Source organism: Phyllopteryx taeniolatus, chromosome 18 (genome assembly GCF_024500385.1).
Source record: "Phyllopteryx taeniolatus isolate TA_2022b chromosome 18, UOR_Ptae_1.2, whole genome shotgun sequence".
In the NCBI taxonomy this organism is placed as follows: Eukaryota; Metazoa; Chordata; class Actinopteri; order Syngnathiformes; family Syngnathidae; genus Phyllopteryx; species Phyllopteryx taeniolatus.
The window spans coordinates 4,273,531-4,296,913 of NC_084519.1; the positions used below are offsets into that span (position 1 = coordinate 4,273,531).

A 23,383-nucleotide genomic window follows, 5' to 3' on the forward strand; every position below is an offset into this window, starting at 1 on the left:
CAATGTGGCTTTCGTCCCAAACTGCTGAGGAGGCAGCTGGGGTGGGGTCCACGCATGCTAGATGACTTGTGTGCGTATACACCGACACACTGTACACTATAATCGTATTTATGCCTATCGGGCCGAGCCAGGTGCCGTGTACCGGTATGGTGCTGAAGCATTTCTCAGGAGCAGGCAGAAAGCAGGATTGCGGACAATCAAGTTTCAGTATCCTCCTTTCCAGCACGCACTTTATACCAGTTTCAAAACATGAAGCCAGCCCAGGCTATCAGTCTCTCGTAGTTGTATTGTATTGATGGATGCTCGTGCTGGCTCGGCAGTTCGGATGCACTATCGTCAAGGAGGAGTCCAAATCAACAAAGATAAAGGAAACCTTTGAATAATCATTTGGAAAATGCTGGGGGGGGGAAAATGGGTTAATACTATAGTTTACAAGGAAAACATCCCGTTCCTACGGTTAAGACAAAAAGAGCGCATGCTGTTGGGATTCCACATTGATAACTGTGTAATTTGTTTCCATAGAAATCCATTGACAGGGGTCTCACGGCATTACCCTCCAGGGGGCCATTTTTGTGTTTCCTTCTTAAATGACCTCTCCTCCTCATAATCGATACCAGCCCAATGATGTTGGGGAAGCAAATACTGTCATTTGTTTCTCGAGGATAACATGCTAAAATATGAAGGAACAGAGCAGAAATAAACCCTGTAAAAGTGCTGATTACTTTTTAATTGTATGACACATATAATGTCACATTCAATACAAGGGTGTGAGACTCACAGGTAGGAGGTCCTCTATTGTTGTAAGCGGTGGTTATTGTCAAAAATGATCTTTTATCTGACAATGACACAACAAAGGGGTGGGAGATATCATGAAAATCCTTTTAATTGAATTTTTTTTTACATTTTTACAGAAAATCTGGCTAAATAGATGAATTCATAGCTGATTAGAATGGTGATTCGCAAACTGTGGTACGAGTACCACTAGTCGTACGCAGGCACCCTCTAGTGAAACATGAAGGAATCACTGAATTAAATGTTCAAACTGTGCATAATGTTACAGTGTCTTAAAGTATTTTTTTCTAATCTAATATAGTATTTTTTTTCCATACAGTTCAGTAGTATTAACTTTTAAGTACACTCTAACTACAAAACTACAGTACAGCTTTAATACTCAAGCTGTGCATTATGTTAAAATGGCTTACAACACTATTAAATATAAGTTTTAGGAATGAAAGCTCTGTCTGATTTTGGATGAAACCTTGGACCTACTGCACTACTGTATTTTCATGTTGGTTCACTATGGTGGTCCTTGGAGGGCTAACTATATTTTGAGGTGGTACTTGGTGTAAAAGGTTTGAGAACCACCGGTCGAATTCTAATTACTTATGAGTACAGTTAAATTACCACAAATATTTTAAGCAATTATAACAAAGGCTGCAGCGCAGTTTTGAGGTTCTGGGTTCAAATCTTCCTAAGTGGAGTTTGCATGTTCTCCAAATTCTTGCGTGGGTTTTCACCAGGTGCCTCCCACATTCCAAAAACATGCATTAGGTCAATTGAAGACTTTAAATTGCCCATAGGTGTGAATGTGAGTGTCAATTGTTGTTTTTCTACTGTATATGTGCCCTTTGATTGGCCGGCGACCAGTCGAAGGTGTATCCTGCCTCTCGCCCGAAGTTAGCTGGGATAGGTTCCAGCCCGCCCGCAACCTTAGTGAGTAGTGAAGAAAATGAATGGATAGAATTCTAATCCTTTTCAATGATAATTCTGATTGAATGCATCAACAGGACCTTTGGATAGTCCGTCGAAAAAAGTGGATCAAAACCATATATGATTATTTTGGAATTAACCACATATTTGTTCTTGACACAAATAATAAACTGATAACAAAATATGATGAAATGTAAATACATAAAAAAATGTTGCATTATACGTATATAAATATACAAAAACATACATGATATATGTATACAGCAAGTGGAAAACATGAACATGTAGACCTAATGACAAATGTGCCCAATTTAGACAGTGGCGCTTCTTATGAGAAACCAGTTAAGTGAATGTTCCTTAAAAAAAAGTCCAAACTGTGAAACTGTTCAAAAGGCAATTTTCTTTTTTGTGTTCAAAACTGTGAGTCCAACCTTTTCAAAATCTCAAACACACTAATAGATTGCACCACAAGGTGGCGTTTCGTCTTCATATTTGGGAAAATATGTCACGTTTGACTACAGCAGGGTGACACATGACCAGAGAGAGCCAATCACAAGCAGCGGCTTTAGAATGAGGAAGTGATATGAAAAAAACCCAAAAAAAAGCTTTTGCAGTCATTTTCAAACGGAACTCAAATTATAATCATGGAAATTACCAAAATCTTACATTTTTTTCCCCAGAAATGTAAAACATTTTAAATTTAATTACGTAGTCTCGTTCCATGTAATTAGTTACTCCCCAACACTGCCTTTAATAGATATCATTACACTCGACACGTGTTGCTTGACAGTTGCTTGCGTTTGACTCTGGTTACCAAGGTAACCCTTACAAGCTGTCAGTCGCCATCCGCCAGTCATTCCTACTCCGCTCCCCAGTCGCCCTAGTAAATCATGACACAATTGTTCATTTTGAGACTTAATAAGATTGGTGAGTGGTTTCAGTACTTCGAAAGAGTTTCCTAGAGAGAAATAGCCGTCGAAGAAAATTGGCAATTTCCTACCCTGCACTAAAAAAAATAGCAAAGAAAAATGAGAAGCAGTGAGGGCAAATGAAATGTGGGAATGGCTTATGGCAGCAAATTTCTTTCAGTTCCCACTAACTCACCAAGGCGATATGGCCTCATTACTGACCTCTACTTCATTTATTTTTTCCCCCCTTCCTCACACTACCTTGCTACCTGGCCGCCCTTGGGGAGTAGAGCAAAGATGCCGGCATTAGGACTTTGGTCATGTTGGATGAACAAGGAGGTAAGTGTGCAAGCGGACAGATGGCGGTGTAATGTTAAGCCATTTATGAATAAAAATGGAAAAATTCTGTAACTATAGTCACATACTCCGAACACCTCGAGTGAAATTAATATTCATGTATGTGAATGTATTGTTTAATTGTGCCAAAAAAAAAACCAAAAAAAAAAGACTTTCATGTGTAGAGTAGTTGCTTGATTGATGTAAATGTATTTCTAAACTAATCCAATTTCTCCACATTTTACATTATTTTTGCAAGGGGTTTTATTTTTGCTGGTTTATTTGGCATTCATTTGCTCTTTGGCAGTGGTGTCCAACTCATTTTGGTCACGGGCCACATTGTTGGTACATTTTTCCTCAAATGACAGTGAAACTGTATCGATACAGGAAATGTTTCATCGCCTCATCATATTCATATGATGATATCATATTCATATACATATTCAATAGACAAATCTATAATTTGAAATCACAAGTTAAGGATAATAGTTTGTTCAACTATTGTTTGTTACTGTTAAAAGGGCTTTGGGTAACAAAAAAAAAATGCTTGCAATAACCAAACATTATTACATGTGATGATTTCAAATTTTGGTTCAGATTTGAGCAAGAATTATGGCAGTTGACACGAATGGTGTGCTTTCGTGGGCCGCATAAAATGATGTGGCAGGCCGGATGTGGCTGGGGGGCCTTGAGTTTGACACCTGTGCTCTAGGGAATTCTAATTTTCAGCTTCTTTTAACCTTTGTTTCTGTTAAGCAATTTTCTTTTAATGCTTTCTTTGCTATGTGCCAAGAGCTTTTGTTTATTTCCATTAGCCAACACCGACAGCAGCTGGACATCTTGAAAGTGCCAAAACACGAAAACATGATTAGCTAAAAGCCAACCACCACAGTGACAAAAACCTGTCTTAACATCAGCATATATTATCCCTTTTCATCCAAAATGTATTTAATTGGTGGCAGCATCCCTTGAAACGTGATCTCAGTTTGTTTGTTTTCCAATCTAACACAATCACACAATTCTTTATGGTTTTGGTAAAAAAAAAAAAAAAAAAAATAAGAATATTTTTTGGTTACTCTTGTTTAAAGTAAGAGCAGTTAAAACATTGCAAACAGCTCTGAGATCAGTTTAAAGGCTCTGACATTCCAGAACTGTAAAAGGAACGGTTGAAGAGAAACGATCGATTTAGCTGGTAATGACAAAATATTACACCACTTCTCAGTCAACCCATTCACTGCTTTGTAAAATCCCTGGTTAGATGTGGCTTGTGATTCATATTAAAACCATGTAAAAGTATCTCTTAAAGGCCCTTGTATGGGCACAGGCTCTGAGCTTCCCTGAAAGGCTCATAAAACATTTAATGTGCCCTGTGAAAGACCATTAATTGCACCAACAGGGGCATTCGTGCTGCCATTGGTCCTCTGACCCTTCGTTTGTATCGGCGTGCACCCACGGGACTCATCTTTACACTGCGTGCAACACTCTAGAATGAGCCTAACATGCTCTATACCGTCACTAATCAAAACACTGGATTATTTCACAAGCACTATAGAGAATGGATGGACGGACGGATGGACTGCATATGTCGGTGTACCAACCGGCGATTTTACAAATCTGAATATAGTTAATTGATGAATATGCTCCATAATTCACGTGCTGTCTTTAATCACTAGTCAGGCTGGAAAGCCTTCGCTATGAACAGTCACCAAACCACCATCCACCACATCGGCATGACCGAGGCCCTGAAATTCATACACCAAAGCTCAGTAACTTCCATAAATTTCGCATTATGAAAGTGTCCCTCGACAACACCTGACAGCAGCCTAGAGATTTGCAGCGAAGGGGTCTCTTCAGTTCTTCATCGTAACAGGAACATTCATTATTAAACGTATGAGACACTAGCTACATGGCCACGCTGTATGGACTAAAGTATCAGGTTATCTGTCTTTAAAAATGAGTAGGTTGCCTATTAGCAGTTTTAAAAGATGCAACTCTAAATGCAAGACTTTCTGCAATGTGGCAAGAGCGCTTACTAATTTGGTATCGTTCTGTTTCACGTCGAAATCAAGGTGTCCGTGACTCCTGCCGAACTCGGTGTTGACCACACATATAAGAATTTGAACGTTTAACATTTACGATTGTCGGCCTCGACCATTTTCCAAGCAGATGGGTGATAATTGATCAGGATAATATTTTAGAGACATCCGATAATCTGGCCTTTGCTGACTTTGATCTGAAGGTGGGGGGTGCGCAAATTCAGCCCTATTATTGGGATTTGTGTACCCCGCTTTACTCCTCCTTCCAAAGGTGGAAGCATAGAATTCTCCAAAAATGAAATGGAAACATGAAGAGTTTTAAGATTTAGGTTGAAAGAAAGGCTTCCAACCCCTAATCGATTAATTAAGAGTTGCAGCCCAATACTTATGTCCATACAGTGTAAACCTTATGGATGGGGCAGCACACAGGAAAACGAAACCAAAATTTGGGAGGAATCCATATAGAAAATGATAATATTGTGGTCACCCCAATGGCAAACATGTCATCTTCCTCTCCATTCAGTGTGTGATTTGCATTACCTCCACCTACAGAACTGGAGAGGAACATTGCCAAAACCATACTGTTACACAGACTGGGAAAAATCTGGATCTGCACCTTTATCTAGATCTGTTGTCAGATCTTTTTTTTCCCCATTGGTCTATGCCCCCGACCACTCCATGACTTCGGGGGACTTTGGTTAATAGTTTTTGTATAATCCTGCCGGCACACATGTCAACGCAGAGTATTTTGATTCGAGACTATTCCTTTAAACAAATTTGCCTCGATGGAAGTCTGTGATCTCTGATAGTTTGGTAAGTGGGACTCCAACCAAACTACTCCCAAAAAATCAAATTAGACAATTGCATTTCCTGTGACAGATTTACGTTCTGCTGCAAATTGCTTCATTTGTATTAATGCTATTGTACAGTAATTAAAGAGTGGATCGCCTAACTCTAACCAAGAACGCGCAGCCATCCGCCGCAAAATGCAGTCCACCAATTGAATTTTCCTGACCACCAATAACATTCAGTATAGGTTTAGGTGAGACCTCCCCTGTGATACAGATACACACACACACACACACACACACACATTTACCCAGCTGACTCAGTTGCTGCTCATCATATTTGTGTCAATCAGCCAATGACATTCATTCCACTACTGTCATCCCTTTGTCCTGACCAGAGCAACTCGATCGTGTCGAAGATGGCATGAACCATATCAACCAAGACATGAAGGAAGCCGAGAAAAATTTAAAAGATTTAGGGAAATGCTGTGGGCTTTTCATATGTCCATGTAACAAGTAGGTACTGACAACGTGCCTCAAAGGTTGTCACATATGTGGTGGCGTCCAGTTTTTCCTCTTTTTTATTTTTGATTTTATTCATTTATTTATTTTTTTGTTCTTACTTTCTTTCGTCACAGTGAGTGTCTGAAGTTATTGTCTTCTCTCTTTTGTCCTCTATCTCTCTCTTCTTTTGTATATCTCTCTCTTGCTCGCTCTTTCTCCCTCTCTCTCTCTCCTCGTGCTACGTTCTGTGGGGGATAAATGACTTGCGTTTAATCAGAACAACTGGAGCGCATCGAGGAGGGAATGGACCAAATCAATAAGGACATGAAGGATGCAGAAAAGAATTTGAACGATCTAGGAAAATTCTGTGGTCTTTGCTCCTGTCCATGTAACAAGTAGGTGCTGCTTGCCTGCCTGCCTGCCTGCCATAACAATAATTTGAATTTTTCCATAAGAAACAATAAAACCGCTGGCATGATTAGGGCCGTCAGCTAACAGTCTGCTCTGCTCCAGCTGCAAAAAGGCATCAGTGCCTTCCACATCCATAAACACAGCAAGCCACGATGACGTTTCGAAGACCTTCCCAGACACACTCATACAAGGCAGTAACATACAGTCGCAGGCCAATTAATTTGGTACACCTGAACTATCAAATGCAATTTCATAAAAGCGCTGCCATCATTGGGGTTGCAGATGATGCAAATGGAGTGGCGTAGGTTTCTGCACTACTCTCTGAGCTGTTTCTAATATTTAGCCCGTCGTGTCACATACAGTGAGGTACCCAAAGAATTAGAACCCTTCTCCGTATGACGAAGGGACGTTCCGCAAGCACAATAATAAAACACAATCATTATTCATTATTATTATAAATTGACAGTGTCAAATCAAAACTGAAGATTATTCTATTTGTAAATTCAGAATTTAGAAATGGATTAACAGTTCGCAATTGTCATTGGATTGCGCAGGTGTACCCAGTGAAGTGAAAATGAGGCTTATGACCATTTTTTTTTTTTTTTTTTTTTTAATTGATGGGAAAAGGAGGGAGATTTTTTTGCACATATATGCAGATAAGGGCCCTTGCCATCGAGGGAAAATAATACAATATGTACGTATATAATTGTGATCCATTTATCTGATCAGCCTTTCAGAAGCAAGACCTGATTTCAAAGGGCAAGAAACCATATTTGGTCACCAAGTTATAAAAAATTCCACATGCCTCAATATAAGGCGGTAGAAACGTGATTTTAGCCAGCCAGCAAAAGGAAGGCCATGATGGATGGATATTTATCTGAGATCAAATTTCAACAGGGGGCCCAATAAAAAGGGTTATGTTACCTTTCATCACATTGCTGAATCATAAGCAGTTATTTTCAAATTGAGGACATTGTTTTTATTACCAGGATGAGTGGTTAACTCATTCATCGGGGTCATGGGGAAGCTGAAGCATGTAGACAGAATAGCCGCTGGAATGATCAACAGTCAATTGCGGGGTAAATTTATGACATTACATATAGGAAGACTTGTTTGGAAAGCACTGTGTGCAATTCCAGTAGTACAATAGTAAACAAATAAACAAATTGGTTCCTTCGCCACAGGACTGGATTTAGATATACAATACACCATCCCTGAATCCGTCACTTGGAGGCCACTATGAGAACCATGGAAGGCTCTAAGGCTGCCTTTTACATTGATGAAGCAGACAGTTTAAGAAGATACAAGGGGATGTCAAAAAGCAATGAGACCAATTTAATTCAACCTGCTCATAATTGCGTTTATTTTCTGAAATTTCCACAGTTTGTAGTTTATTTGTTTGAAGGTTTATTTTTTCAAAAGTTTTGTTTAAGCCTGTCCTCTTCCTGTCAGCCATTTTGGAGAGATGAGGTCATCGTTGGACTCGTGTCAGAAGCAGAAAGCTGTGATTGAATTTCTTGCTTTCGGAAGGGGAAACCACCACTAAATATTTTGAAAAGGTTGCATATGCGTAATGTGTATGAGGGCATGCTGCAATAGGCTACAATACAGTCAAAAAGTGGGTGTCCAGGATTAAAGGCGAAGGACAAGAGCCTGCCTTGAGTGACCTCCGTGACAAGCAAAGGAGCAGCAGGATTAACCATTTTCAACGGTTAATCCTGGGAATAATGTAAGGGTCGACGCACTGATCAGAGAAGATCGTAGCGTCACCATCGATGGCATCACCATTGTGTGTCATCATTGCTGACATACCCCTAGCCCCATTAACATTTTGTCAACCTTTTGAAAATATTTTAGTGGCGGTTTCAGTCACAGCTCTCTGCTTCTGACGGGCATCCAACAATGAATTCATTTCCAAAATGGCTGACTGGAAGAGAAAAGGTTTAAGTAAAACGTCAATCAAAATCAATTATTAGTAGCTTACATTCAAATTGGGCCCATCACCTTTTGACTGTCCATCGTAGAATACCAACCTGCAAGACTTTAGTCCTCCACATAAGATCCCTTCCATTCAGCCAAGGTCTATCATCAAGTGCCTTTATTTAAATATCCTTGTGCTAAGTACCCTTTTCTCTCAACTTCTACTTGGGAATCATCTACATGCAAGTCTAGCCATTCCCAACAGTTGTACTTATTCCTTTCAGGAAAATATTTTTTTTCAGCACTGATGCAGAGTGATAAAAGCAGGAGACTAGTATTTAGTTGAATCATAAGAGCAGGGCTAAACCATTTTGCTACTCAGATCTTTTGAATATGTTGAACTCAGTGATGTTGGTGCCAAAATGTCCAGGATAGCGTTTGACTGTTTCAAGCTTCTCATCTGCATGATCTTTACCACCGCCACACCACTCAAACATTCACCAGATGCTCACCTTTTGCAGGCAACAAAACCTTTTATTTTTTATTTTTTATTTTTTCCCCCTTAACACCCCCCCGTCCCACCCACTATGACTACTACAATGACTTGGAATGACTTGCGAGCATGACCCTTGGAATGCTCATGCATGCATGGCAATGCAACTCATAGTAGCATTGCTGCACGTGATGATGCTAAGACCATGATGCCGACAATGATGTTGATGTATATGATGATGATAGTGATGTACATGTATGTACATTTACGGTGTTATATAGAGTATAAAAAGTGATGGAGCGCCTGGAGAGGTAATTGGTTTGTAATGAGACAGAGCCAAACATTATTACATATTAATATAAACAAAAATATTAACCAATAATTAAGGCCCGACCGATTAATTAGCCCTTTCAGATTGGGGAAAAAAAATCGTCCATACACATAAGAGAAAGATAATGACATTCAAACAAACAAACAAAAATAGGAAGATAAAATAGTGTCAATTTTAGCAAAAAAATAAATAAATACAAATCGGCTGATTTTTGCAGGATTTACTAGTACTAAGGACAAAGTATTGTAAAGCAGTCAAATGTTCTGTCTGTAATTCATAGCTGTATTGTTGTAAGCGTTAAGGAACCCCAAAAAGTTTTTTTTTTTTAATAAATCGGCCCATTCATCGGGTATCATAATTTGATTCTGCCAAATATCAGAATCGGCATCAACCTAAAAAAAAATCCATATCGGTCGGGCCCTAATAATAACTAATAACTTTGCAGCTATAATGCCTTCCATTCTTCTGGAAAGATTTTACATGATTTTGGAGATTGTCTGGGGGAAATTATTGTTCAGTTAACCAGAATAACATTGATGAGATTATAGAGATTTTGATCATGAGGGCCTAGCTCCATTGTAGTTTTCTGTTTAGCCCTAACGTCTTTGCTGAGGTTGAAGTCGAGGTTCAAAAGTTAATTTATGCCAAACTCATCCAAGCAAGCCATTATGGAGCTTGCTTTGTGCACTGGGGCACAGTCATGCTGGAACAAAAAAAAAAAAGGTTCTTCCCAAACTGTTCCCAGAATTGAAGTTCAAGTAAGCCTATACATTGAAATTCCGATAGAAACTAAAGGGTCTCGTACAACTCCTAGTTGATTAATTCATTAAGAGGCAACTCTCAGTATTTCTGTCCCTAAAATATAGAAGTGCTTATCTAGGTCAAATAATCTTACAAGGGAGAGGGGGGGTAAAAAGATAACGAGACTGTTGATGCACCTTAAAGCACTGGTATGAATTTTGCTCCCGTCACATTTTTCCTGCACTAGATGTTCAACGCTATTGTTTTACACCATCTCTGACAGGTTACCTGCACAGATGTAGGTCAGCCGTCTCGAAGAGTGATAGTAGGATGATTGACTGTTACTGGGAAACGAAATTCAAAGATGGGGGCTGCTTTCCATTACTTCAAAACACAGCAGGCTCACCTTATTTCCTAATTCCTAATAAATCAGCTTTTATATTACAACCCCAATTCCAATGAAGTAGGGACGTTGTGTTAAACATAAATAAAAACAGAATACAATCATTTGCAAATCATGTTCAATTTATATTTATTTAATACACTACAAAGACAAGATATGTAATGTTCAAACTGATAAACTTTACTGTTCTTAGCAAATAATCATTAACTTAGAGTTTTATGGCTGCAACACGTTCCAAAAAGGCTGGGACAGGTGGCAAAAAAGACTGAGAAAGTTGAGGAATGCTCATCAAACACCTGTTTGGAACATCCCACAAGTGAACAGGCTAATTGGGAACAGGTGGGTGCCATGATTGGGTAGAAAAGGAGCTTTCCTGAATTGCTCGGTCATTCACAAGCAAAGATGGGGCGAGGTTCACCTTTTTGTGAAAAAGTGCGTGAGAAAGTAGGAACAGTTTAAGGACAATGTTCCTCAATGTACAATTGGAAGGAATTTAGGGATTTCATCATCTACGGTCCATAATATCATCAAAAGGTTCAGAGAATCTGGAGAAATCACTGCATGGAAGCGGCAAGGCCGAAAACCAACATTGAATGCCCGTGACCTTCGATCCCTCAGGCGGCACTGGTTCAAAAAACTACATCAATGTGTAAAGGATATCACCACATGGACTCAGGAACACTTCAGAAAACCAATGTCAGTAAATACAGTTCGGCGCTACATCCGTAAGTGCAACTTGAAACTCTGCTATGCAAAGCAAAAGCCATTTAGCAACAACACCCAGAAACGCCGCCGGCTTCTCTGGGCCCGACCTCATCTAAGATGGACTGATGCAAAGTGGAAAAGTGTTCTGTGGTCCGACAAGTCCACATTTCAAATTGGTTTTGGAAATTGTGGACGTCGGTGTCCTCTGGGCCAAAGAGGAAAAGAACCATCCGGACTGTTATGGGCGCAAAGTTCAAAAGCCAGAATCTAGGATGGTATGGGGCTGTGTTAGTGCCAATGGCATGGGTAACTTACACATCTGTGAAAGCACCATTAATGCTGAAAGGTACATACAGGTTTTGGAGAAACATATGCTGCCATCCAAGCAACGTCTTTTTCACGGACACCCCTGCTTATTTCAGCAAGACAATGCCAAACCACATTCTGCACGTGTTACAACAGCGTGGCTTCGTAGTAAAAGAGTACTAGACTGGCCTGCCTGCAGTCCAGACCTGTCTCCCATTGAAAATGTGTGGCGCATTGTGAAGCGTAAAATACGACAACGGAGACCCCGGACTGTTGAACAGCTGAAGCTGTACATCAAGCAAGAATGGGAAAGAATTCCATCTACAAAGCTTCAACAATTAGTGTCCTCAGTTCCCAAACGTTTATTGAATGTTGTTAAAAGAAAAGGTGATGTAACACCGTGGTAAACATGACCCTGTCCCAGCTTTTTTGAAAGGTGTTGCAGCCATAAAATTCTAAGTTAATAATTATTTGCTAAAAACAATAAAGCTTACCAGTTTGAACATTAAATATCTTGTCTTTGTAGTGTATTCAATTAAATATAGGTCGAACATGATTTGCAAATCATTGTATTCTGTTTCTATTTATGGTTAACACAACGTCACAACTTCATTGGAATTGGGGTTGTACAATTGACTGTCCTTTTAGTTTTATAATACCCTCAGATTCTGACTGTCTACATGTCATTGGTGATAGATTTTGACCAATTGCTGCGAAGCTTATTAGCGCCGTTTGTTGAATCCATTCGACAGCGGAGAAGAGGAAAGTGCATTTTGGAATAAAATGAGAAGATGAAGAAAAGTAGACAGATGGGAAACAATGAGTACAAAAACAAAGTGCGTGTCAGCAGGGACTGGCAGCTAAGTGAAGCTTTGCCTCAGTCCAGTTCTATTAATAAATGTCAAGTAGGAAGCTGAGCATTCGGCATCCCGCTTACTGATACAATGCTTTCACATATCACACACAATAACCCAGGTACTGGGGCTAAAATTATTGGGAAGCATAATGCTTAATACTTTGTGTTGTTTAGCTGTTTGAGCTATTATTGGGAGTCTTAAGTAGTAGCGATGGCCATTTATCAAAATTTTGAAATTGAGGAATATTAACAATTGTTTGTCAACTTTTTTTAGGCGCGGTGCACTAGTTGTTGAATTTTATTTCCATTTTATTTAAATAGATAGATATCTATATTTACTGTAGATTGCTAGATATCTAATAATCATCTTACAACAACTGTTTTATCACTGAGATATTATTACTTTTAAATAAATTTTAAAAAACAATGCAGTCCAGCCTGAGGCCCTAGCTAGCTAACACCCAACAGCAAAATTACAGATATAAAGTTTTCTTACTGAGAAACATGAACATGTCAATATGAACGGTCAGTCCAACAAATGCAAAGACAAAGTTGAGCTAATGCAGAGATACTGACATGCTAACTTGGTATTAGCCTGCGTGTTAACTAGACTAACTTGTGTAAACTCACTGGATTCACTCTCAATAGGTACAAGACTTACGTGCCAATTCCAAGTTCTTAACGATTAATTCGTGGACTCATCTGTTAATAAGCCCATCTCCAACTACCCGTGCACTATTTAAGAAGAACGTGGTATTCTGGTGGTGCAGACAGATCGTGGATAAGAAAACTTTGAGGAACAGGAAGTACTTCCTCAAGTAACGGCAATTGCTTAACGCAAAATGAATCTGATGAAATGTGTTTTTATAAGCTTTCAAAAAAACAAGCTTAATACAAAACAAGCCAGAAGGTAAATGAGGCCAAATACGGTTGTGTTGTATAGTGACAATGACAAAACCGTGTGCGTCTTTCTTTCATTGCTTAGGCTAAAATAGAATATGAATGCCGAAATACAGTGAGGCAACACTGACAAAGGCGTTCTAATTGCGCATCTTGTTTGCACAGCTCTATTTGTCAGTCATCTTCCTGTTCAGACAGACACAGGGTAAGCATTGATATCGTTATCACACGCCTCCGTGCTAATGAGGGACATCAAGCTTTTGCAAAGGTCAGAGCAGCAAAACCAGTGGTGGCTGATAAAAAGAGGGAGTGTCGGGGTGTGAAGTCCAAGAATAGTACATGGAACGTCATGTGTTACTCTGTTGACTTCCTTCAGTTTCTGTTATTTTTTTATTTATTTTTTATTATTGTTTTTTCCTCTAGTTTGTTCTTCGCATTAATTGTTGTCCCTCCTCTAAAGATGTGACAGTCCTGTCCACTCTATGTTGTTTGTTTCCCAGGAGCTCGTCTCCTCTCTGTTTTCTGTCACATTGGGACAACCATCTGTGGGACTGTGGGAGGGATTGTTTTTATTGCAGTTTATAACAGTTACAACAGGTTGTTGCTGTTAAAATGCATGCCATATAATACAAAACTGCAGATGGCACTTAGAGGTCTTAATAGCATGTTATACACCTGCAAGATATAATATCACTCACATTGCTATTGTATAAACAGAAGCCTGCACCTTCCAACCCTACCAGTCCATGCCTGCTATGCTTTGCTTGACTTAGTGTAGACCCCACTAGTACTCATACATGTATGTGCTGGATGCATGAAATCAAGTAATTTGATACTGATTGATATATAAATCCACCCTCGAAGCCACGGCTCTCTGTGTTGATTGATTTGACTAATGGGAAGCCGGCCTGGTTGAGGGAAATGTTTGCCGCACGCCATCAATTGAGTAACTGTTCTTCCTCGACGCCAGGATGAAGAGCGGAGCCAGCAAGGCCTGGGGGAACAACCAGGATGGGGTGGTGGCCAGTCAGCCAGCCCGTGTTGTAGATGAACGTGAACAGATGGCGATCAGTGGAGGCTTCATTCGCAGGTAAGAGGGGTTAGTCACAGAAAGGACATTTTACTTTACGAACATTTGCTGCACGTGCGTAAAAACATTAGTTTCACATGACGGTGCAGGGCACTAGGGTACCAAAGTTTCATGAATTGATGGATAGTTGTCATAACCAAAATAATGATAATAATAATAATAATAATTCATTACACTTACGCTTTTTCAAAGCGTTCAAAGCGCTTTACAATTGCACACACTATTCATTCACTCCACAGTCACACCCTAGTGGTGGTAAGCATCTTGTGGAGCCACGGCTGCCCTGGGGCAGTCTGACGGAAGCTTGGCTGCCATTCTGTGCCTACGGCCCCTCCGACCACCACCAAAGATCCAACCACAGCCAGCCACATTCATTCCAATCAGCAAATCCTCATGATTATCGGTATGATCACAATATTAATAAAAGAAATATAAACCAGCAACCCTATTTACTTTTTGAAATTATTTGTGGTTAAAAAAAAAAAAAAAAAAAAAAAAAAAAGATATGTGGTGCCTTTAAACATTGCTTGCAGATAAGAACACCAGCACAGATATTCCATTACAGCAAATTGGTATGTGTGCAAGGGTCACTCGCCAGGTGTATGAGTGTGATTGGCCAAGTGTAATTTGTTTACGATTGTTCAGTTCAGTTGTGTTCCGCCGTGTCACTCACTGTGACACTGTGTCCCTTGTACAGCATGTGTGCACAGTACATCGGTCGCGATCTACCAGTCAATCGCAAAGACAGTTCGAGTAAATCACATGGCGTTTAAAAAGATATTTGAAGGCTTAAACTATATAAATATTTTTAAAAATATATCACAGATTCTTCAAGTTCTCACCTTTGTTTGTACGAGTCAATTTAGGTATTGAGAATTATTATGTACATGTTGAATATGGAGTGAAAATAATTGCTAGAGCTTCATAGGTTGGTTTAATTTTAAAGCGCATTGCTGTATTTTTAATTTCCAAATACTTGTGACTTCAAGTTTTGTCCCTTTTTAAACATCCACTGTGATTCGTTATAATGCAAACATGTAGATGATAACCTGACCCAAATTGCACATTTTTCTTAATAATTCTTAGGTTGCTCTGTCTTGTAAAAGTATGGTTCGTTAGCTAGAAATACTGTCCTAAAGTTCTTACTTGTATTGCTTTCCATTAAAACAAAGGGAAAACACATCAAATTTGGCTGTATTTGGCCTCTGAGCTACAATGAGTTTGACACCCTTGCTTAACTCCTAAATTCAAGTTGGCCCCATGCACACGGAAACAAAGCAAGTTTTGTTTTTGTTTTTTCCCATAATTCTGACATTTTGTCCACACAGAGTTTTGGGTGGCTTTTTTAAACCGGGTCCCAGAATGGATACCTCTCCTCGCATTACAACACACGCATCTTTCCTGAAATGATGACACGGTTGTCCCAGTCTTCACGTAACCCTGCATGAACACTGCCAACAACAAACACATGGTCCTTGGTGTTTGCAGAGTTTGGGAAGGAGTGTGGTGATGGAGAAGGTTAGATATCGAGGGCCGTTGGGTTTTTGAGGGCCTTGTGGGTGTTCAGAAGTGTTTTCAAGTGGATATGTAATCTCCCTGGGAAGATGATCATGTAGGACTGATGCAATGGAATTTCTGGCTGTTGCTCTTGATTGAAAACCTTTCCTTTGGAACCAAAGAGGAGGTTGTTGCAGAAGTCTTGCCTGGAGTTGGTTGACAAAGGGCCGGAAGGACAGGGTTAGTTGGAAAAAAACTTTTAGCGGGATATGCTCTACATTGCAATCAGAGGAAAACATCGTACGGGGAACAGAGGGAGGTCAACAAAGCAAATCACAGCATATCAGATGCAATGTCTAATTGTTACTTGTTTTTTTGTCGTCAGGGTAACAGACGATGCTCGGGAAAATGAGATGGACGAGAACCTGGAGCAAGTGGGTGGTATCATTGGAAACCTGCGCCACATGGCTCTGGACATGGGCAACGAGATCGACACCCAGAACCGCCAGATCGACAGGATCATGGAGAAGGTAAAGAAAACACTGGAGGAAAAAATATTTGAGCCTATTGCTTGTCCAACAAATATTATATCTTGGGATCACAAGGTCTATTGTAGTTCATTCCAAAGATGTTCAATGGGGTTTAGGGGGTCCTTTTTCATGTGACAATCACGGAGCTCCTGGCTCGGCAGAACTTGATGTTGATGACAAACAATTGTAAATAGTGAAACGTTTTCAAGGAGATCCGGAGAGAAAAAAAAATATCATGATTTTCTCAGGATATTCTTTTAGAGACATGGACAAGCCGCGAAATATGGAATGCCACGTGATCCAACCTGAAATACAAAATTAGTGTACTTTCTGTGTATGCGTCAAACAAGAGCATAACTACGGGTTGATGCCATGATGGTTTGAACCCAATCTTGTTCAAATTTTGTTTTCTTCATGGGAAAACCGCTTATCCTCACAAGGGTCGAGGGGGTTCTGGAGCCAATCCCAGCTATCATCGGGCAGGAGGCGGGGTACACCCTGAACTGGTTGCCAGCCAATCGCAGGGCACATATAAACAAACACATTCACACCTACACGCAATTTAGAGTGTTCAATTAACCAGGCACTCTAACCAGTCGGCCACCGTCTCTTGAAGACATCTTTTGGAAAACGAAAGACATTGTTGACGTTTAAAGTTCCAACGGTTGCTTTGTCCTGGTCTCCTGCTGCCATTTACCAACGTTGGAATGAAATGCTCTGACATGTTTTGCCTAATGCGGAAATTGGCTGCGCATAATCCTTATTTGGGCCAACACTGACTTTGATCAGAAGAGAGAGAAAATGCTCAAATTAGGTCCAATTATTTGTTTGTCCATCCATCCATTCTCTACCGCTTATCCGGGTCGGGTCGCGGGGGCAGTAGCTTCAGCAGGGACGCCCAGACTTCCCTCTCCCCAGCCACTTCATCCAGCTCTTCCGGGGGGATCCCGAGGCGTTCCCAGGCCAGCCGAAGGATGTAGTCTCTCCAGCGTGTCCTGGGTCGTCCCCGGGGTCTCCTCCCGGTGGGACATGCCCGGAACACCTCACCAGGGAGGCGTCCGGGAGGCATCCGAATCAAATGCCCCAGCCACCTCATCTGGCTCCTCTCAATGCGGAGGAGCAGCGGCTCTACTCTGAGATCCTCTCGGATGACCGAGCTTCTCACCCTATCTCTAAGGGAGAGCCCGGACACCCTGCGGAGGAAACTCATTTCGGCCGCTTGTATCCGGGATCTTGTTCTTTCGGTCACGACCCACAGCTCATGACCATAGGTGAGGGTAGGAACGAAGATCGACCGGTAAATTGAGAGCTTCGCCTTTCGGCTTAGCTCTTTCTTTACCACAACGAACCGATACAAAGTCCGCATCACTGCAGACGCTGCACCAATCTGCCTGTCGATCTCCCGTTCCATTCTTCCCTCACTCGTGAACAAGACCCCAAGATACTTGAATTCCTCCACTTGGGGCAGGATCTCATCCCCGACCTGGAGATGGCATGCCACCCTTTTCCGACTGAGGACCATGGTCTCAGATTTGGAGGTGCTGATTCTCATCCCAGCCGCTTCACACTCGGCCGCGAACTGCTCCAATGAGAGTTGGAGGTCACGGCTTGATGAGGCCAACAGAACCACATCATCTGCAAAAAGCAGAGATGCAATACTGAGGCCACCAAACCGGACCCCCTCTACGCCTCGGCTGCGCCTAGAAATTCTGTCCATAAATGTTATGAACAGAATCGGCGACAAAGGGCAGCCTTGGCGGAGTCCAACCCTCACCGGGAACGAGTTCGACTTACTGCCGGATATGCGGACCAAACTCTGACTCCGGTCGTACAGGGACCGAACAGCCCGTATCAGGGTGTTCGGTACCCCATATTCCCGAAGCACTCTCCACAGGACTCCCCGAGGGACATGGTCGAACGCTTTCTCCAAGTCCACAAAGCACATGTAGACTGGTTGGGCGAACTCCCATGCACCCTTGAGGACCCTGCCGAGGGTGTAGAGCTGGTCCACTGTTCCACGGCCAGGACGAAAACCACACTGCTCCTCCTGAATCTGAGATTCGACTTCCCGACGGACCCTCCTCTCCAGCACCCCTGAATAGACCTTACCAGGGAGGCTGAGCAGTGTGATCCCCCTGTAGTTGGAACACACCCTCCGGTCCCCCTTCTTAAAAAGGGGGACCACCAACCCAGTCTGCCAATCCAGAGGCACTGTCCCCGATGTCCACGCGATGTTGCAGAGGCGTGTCAACCAGGACAGCCCCACAACATCCAGAGCCTTTAGGAACTCCGGGCGAATCTCATCCACCCCCGGGGCCCTGCCACCGAGGAGCTTTTTAACTACCTCGGTGACCTCAAACCCAGAGATAGGAGAGCCCGCCTCAGAGAACCCACACTCTGCTTCCCCATGGGAAGGCGTGTCGGTGGAATTGAGGAGGTCTTCGAAGTATTCTCCCCACCGACTCACAACGTCCCGAGTCAGCAGCGCCCCATCCCCACTATACACAGTGTTGGTGGTGCATTGCTTTCCTCTCCTGAGACGTCGGATGGTGGACCAGAATTTCCTCGAAGCCGTCTTTCTCCATGGCCTCACCGAACTCCTCCCATGCCCGGGTTTTTGCTTCAGCGACCACCAGAGCTGCATTCCGCTTGGCCAGCCGGTACCCATCAGCTGCCTCAGGAGTCCCACAGGCCAAAAAGGCCCGATAGGACTCCTTCTTCAGCTTGACGGCATCCCTCACCGTTGGTGTCCACCAATGGGTTCGGGGATTGCCGCCACGACAGGTACCGACCACCTTACGGCCACAGCACCGGTCGGCCGCCTCAGCAATGGAGGCGCGGAACATGGTCCACTCGGACTCGATGTCCCCCGCCTCCCCCGGAACATGAGCAAAGTTCTGTCGGAGGTGGGAGTTGAAACTCTTTCTGACAGGGGATTCTGCCAGACGTTCCCAGCAGACCCTCACAATACGTTTGGGCCTGTCACGTCGGACCGGCATCTTCCCCCACCATCGGAGCCAACTCACCACCAGGTGGTGATCAGTTGACAGCTCCGCCCCTCTCTTCACCCGAGTGTCCAAGACATGCGGCCGCAAGTCCGATGACACGACCACAAAGTTGATCATCGAACTGCGACCTAGGGTCTCCTGGTGCCAAGTGCACGTGTGGACACCCTTATGCTTGAACATGGTGTTCGTTATGGACAATCCGTGACGAGCACAGAAGTCCAATAACAGAACACCGCTCGGGTTCTGATCGGGGGGGGGGCGTTCCTCCCAATCGCGCCCTTCCAGGTATCACTGTCATTGCCCACGTGAGCATTGAACTCCCCCAACAGAACAATGGAGTCCCCAGCGGGAGCGCTCTCCAGCACCCCCTCCAAGGACTCCAAAAAGGGTGGGTACTCTGAACTGATGTTTGGTGCATAGGCACAAACAACAGTCAGGAACCGTCCCCCCACCCGAAGGCGGAGGGAGGCTACCCTCTCGTCCACCGGGGTGAACCCCAACGTACAGGCGCCGAGCCGGGGGGCAATAAGTATACCCACACCTGCTCGGCGACTCTCACCATGGGCAACTCCAGAGTGGAAGAGAGTCCAACCCCTCTCGAGAGGACTAGTACCAGAGCCCAAGGTGTGTGTGGAGGCGAGTCCGACTATATCGAGTCGGAACTTCTCGACCTCACACACCAGCTCGGGCTCCTTCCCTGCCACAGAGGTGACATTCCACGTCCCTAGAGCCAGCTTCTGTAGCCGGGGATCGGATCGCCAAGGTCCCCGCCTTCGGCCACCGCCCAGCTCACACTGCACCCGACCCCTATGGCCCCTCCCACAGGTGGTGAGCCCATGGGAAGGGGGACCCACGTTACCCTTTCGGGCTGTGCCCGGCTGGGCCCCATGGGTGCAGGCCCGGCCACCAGGCGCTCGCCTTCGAGCCCCCCCACCAGGCCTGGGTCCAGTGGGGGGCCCCAGTGGCCCGCGTCCGGGCAAGGGAAAACGAAGTCCATTGTTTGTCGTCATCATTAGGTGTCTTTGAGCCGTGCTTTGTCTGGTCCCTCACCTAGGACCTGTTTGTCATGGGTAACCCTGCCAGGGGCATAAAGCCCCAGACAACTTAGCTCCTAGGATCACTGGGACACACAAACCCCTCCACCACGACAAGGTGACGGCTCAAGGAGGGGTTATTTGTTTGTGTGTACCATTATTAAGAGGTTTATTCCCCTGACCAGTTGTCTTATAAAGAGGTGTTAGGTCAAAAATGTGAGCTGTTCTGCTATCTTACTTTTAGTTTAAGATCAGACATTTAAAAAAAAAAGCCTCGAGTCTCATGAAATAAAAGTAGACTCATGTTTCAGGATGTTAGCCCATGTCTGCTCCCCAAGTGGGCTTTCCCTCAAGGCAAAATTTGTTGCGCATTGACCAAACCATCACAAACCCTCTCTTTGCTCTTTCCACTCAACCAGACTGATTCCAACAAGACCAGGATTGATGAGGCCAACCAGAGGGCCACAAAGATGCTGGGCAGTGGCTAAACACCCCGGTCCTTGGCGAGCATGACCTGCCCTGGTGTACGGCGCCGCACGTCATCGGACGCCGACATGCTTTCATCATGATATTGACCTTCTAGGTTTGCACACATGCACATATCACCTCCCCTCCCCATTGTAAATGTTGTTCCGTGTGTTGTTTGTCAAGCTTTTTCAAGATGATTGTCCTCGTAAAATGATGATTTCTTATACTCCGTACATCATTTTTTCCGAAGGTTGTATATAGTGCTGAGTTAATGGCACTCTGGCTCACCTGTGAAGTTTTTATTATCTTCATCAATACATATATCATATATTATTCTATACTACATATGAGATATAGATAGATAGATAGATAGATAGATAGATAGATAGATAGATAGATAGATAGATAGATAGATAGATAGATAGATAGATAGATAAAACTGCTATGGATGGCAAGTATATCATAAGAATGCAATACAAGCTGTTTGTTTTAATTCTTCCTTCTTTTACAGTATCTCAGTATCGTCGTAGTAAAACGGTTTCATGGCTAGGCTACTGTCACGCCCCTTATTTTAGTGTTTCGTCACAGCAAAAGCGAGAAGGCCGATGACAAGTCAGCACTTTCAATCATAAAAGGCAGTCGCTGGTCCATCTTCCTCCATTGCAATCATACTGAGTTTACTGTTGAGACAATGTGCAACTAGATTCTCTGTAGCTGTATTAGGCATTTGCATTCCAAGTGATGTGAATTGTGCGTTCTCTGCATGACAAATGGTAGATTTTAGTCTTCTAAATAAAACCTGTCTAAAAAAAATATATAAAAAACGACAACATGGCAGTAGCGACTTGACAAAACGCATGCTCAGTATTAGGACGCAGTTGATCGTTCCATTCTTCCCTGCAAGTTTGCAATATTGCCACTCTTCCTGTCTTGATATATTTACCGACTGTGACCATCTTGTTGTAAAATAATGCAAAAGGTATCAAAAAGTGAGATGAACATGACAAAATATGAAGATTTGTGGTTGTATTGCAAAAAAAAAAGAAAAAAAAGAAAAAAAAAGACCTGTTTTCTAAACGATTATGCAGTTCTGTGATGATGTTGATTAAGTGCTGAAAGAGGAGGACTGGTTGTGTACTGTAACATAGGTTTTGGATGCTCTGAAAAAAAAATAAACATTTGCAATGTAAAGCAAAGACACATATTTCTGAGAGACCTTACTTTTATAAGAAGACCGTACCTGTAAGTTTATTCTCCCCGTGTGGTTTGTTATTGGTAAAAAAAAAAAAATCTATATAATAATGAGAATGTTGATGATAACTATACACTGAAACAAAAAAGAAAACATCAAGGGTTTTTGTTGCTTCTGTACTTTAGAGCTATGCATACCAAATCTCCAAAATGTCCCTTAGTTAGAGTAAGGTGATGAAATACCCAAACCTGAATGAGTCAATAGATTCAACTGTGAGATTGATGTCCTCAACGCATGTTATATTAAAAGACTCCCTCTCTGTATCTTGTCAGTGTGTAAAGTGGTGGACATTTTGTAGCTAGCTGAATTGATTAAAAGTAATCAACCCGAGATGTACTTGTGTTTGTCTTTATTGCTGTCATTGATGCCCTCAATAGACAAACAACAATATTTCTATTAAATGTTTAAAACTGCGTGCATCTCAATAAATTGGAATGTTGTGGAAAACAATATGTTGCAGTGGTTGAATTCAAAAAGTGAAACCCATGTAGAGCATTACAGTATCGTATATTCAGTAGAGTAATTTCACAGTGAAATATTTCAATATTGTACATATACAGTATATGTAATTTTAATTAGTATAACCACAATTCACCACCTCAAGAAATTTGAATATACAACCAATTCCCAATATAACTCAAAAGTAACAATTCGCCACCAACCAATCAACAGACAGCAGTATGTCTAGCTTCGCCCTTACATCAGCATCCATACAAATAAAGGCCTCTTCAATAGACTTCATATAAATGCCAGTTACTTTCTGCAGCTCAGTAGGTAACCACAACTAGGCGCTGGGTCTAAGGCAGTAACAGCAGGTGGAAATTTCAAAATCACTATCTTCATTCCCACTCTGATTGTCCACCATCTAATTTGGATGCCTGGGGTCACGCCCTGTCGGCCCTGCCTTCTGCACGCCCCTGCGGCTAACCTCCTTGTTTGTGTAGTGTGATGAAAAAAAAATGATCCATCGTGTTCGATGCATGGTCCATACACATACAGTAGGGAACACCCTACACAATAATAACTAGATACACTGATAATGAGAACACCAAAATATGAAGAAAGAAAAAGAGGTCTTAATATAATATAATCTCGTCAATCTAACTTTGTACTGAAAACCCACTGACTGTGTTAAAATATTGTAAAGTACATACAC

The 23,383-nt window shown here is 42.3% G+C and overlaps 1 protein-coding gene across 2 annotated transcripts in view; it reads left to right on the forward strand.

Annotated features, from left to right (window-relative positions):
* The window catches only part of snap25a (synaptosome associated protein 25a), a 47,298-nt gene extending 24,741 nt beyond the window's left edge, over window positions 1–22,557 (forward strand). Inside the window, exons 4-8 of one of the 2 annotated variants that reach the window (XM_061754393.1) lie at window positions 2,909–2,957; window positions 6,177–6,294; window positions 14,319–14,438; window positions 16,321–16,465; window positions 20,927–22,557. In XM_061754393.1, the coding sequence (XP_061610377.1) occupies window positions 2,909–2,957; window positions 6,177–6,294; window positions 14,319–14,438; window positions 16,321–16,465; window positions 20,927–20,995 (501 nt within the window). In that variant the 3' untranslated portion in view covers window positions 20,996–22,557. Of the gene's footprint in view, window positions 1–2,908; window positions 2,958–6,176; window positions 6,295–6,559; window positions 6,678–14,318; window positions 14,439–16,320; window positions 16,466–20,926 lie in introns of both variants that reach the window. The other variant, XM_061754392.1, reaches the window with a different exon arrangement.
* The last annotated feature ends 826 nt before the right edge of the window (window positions 22,558–23,383 follow it).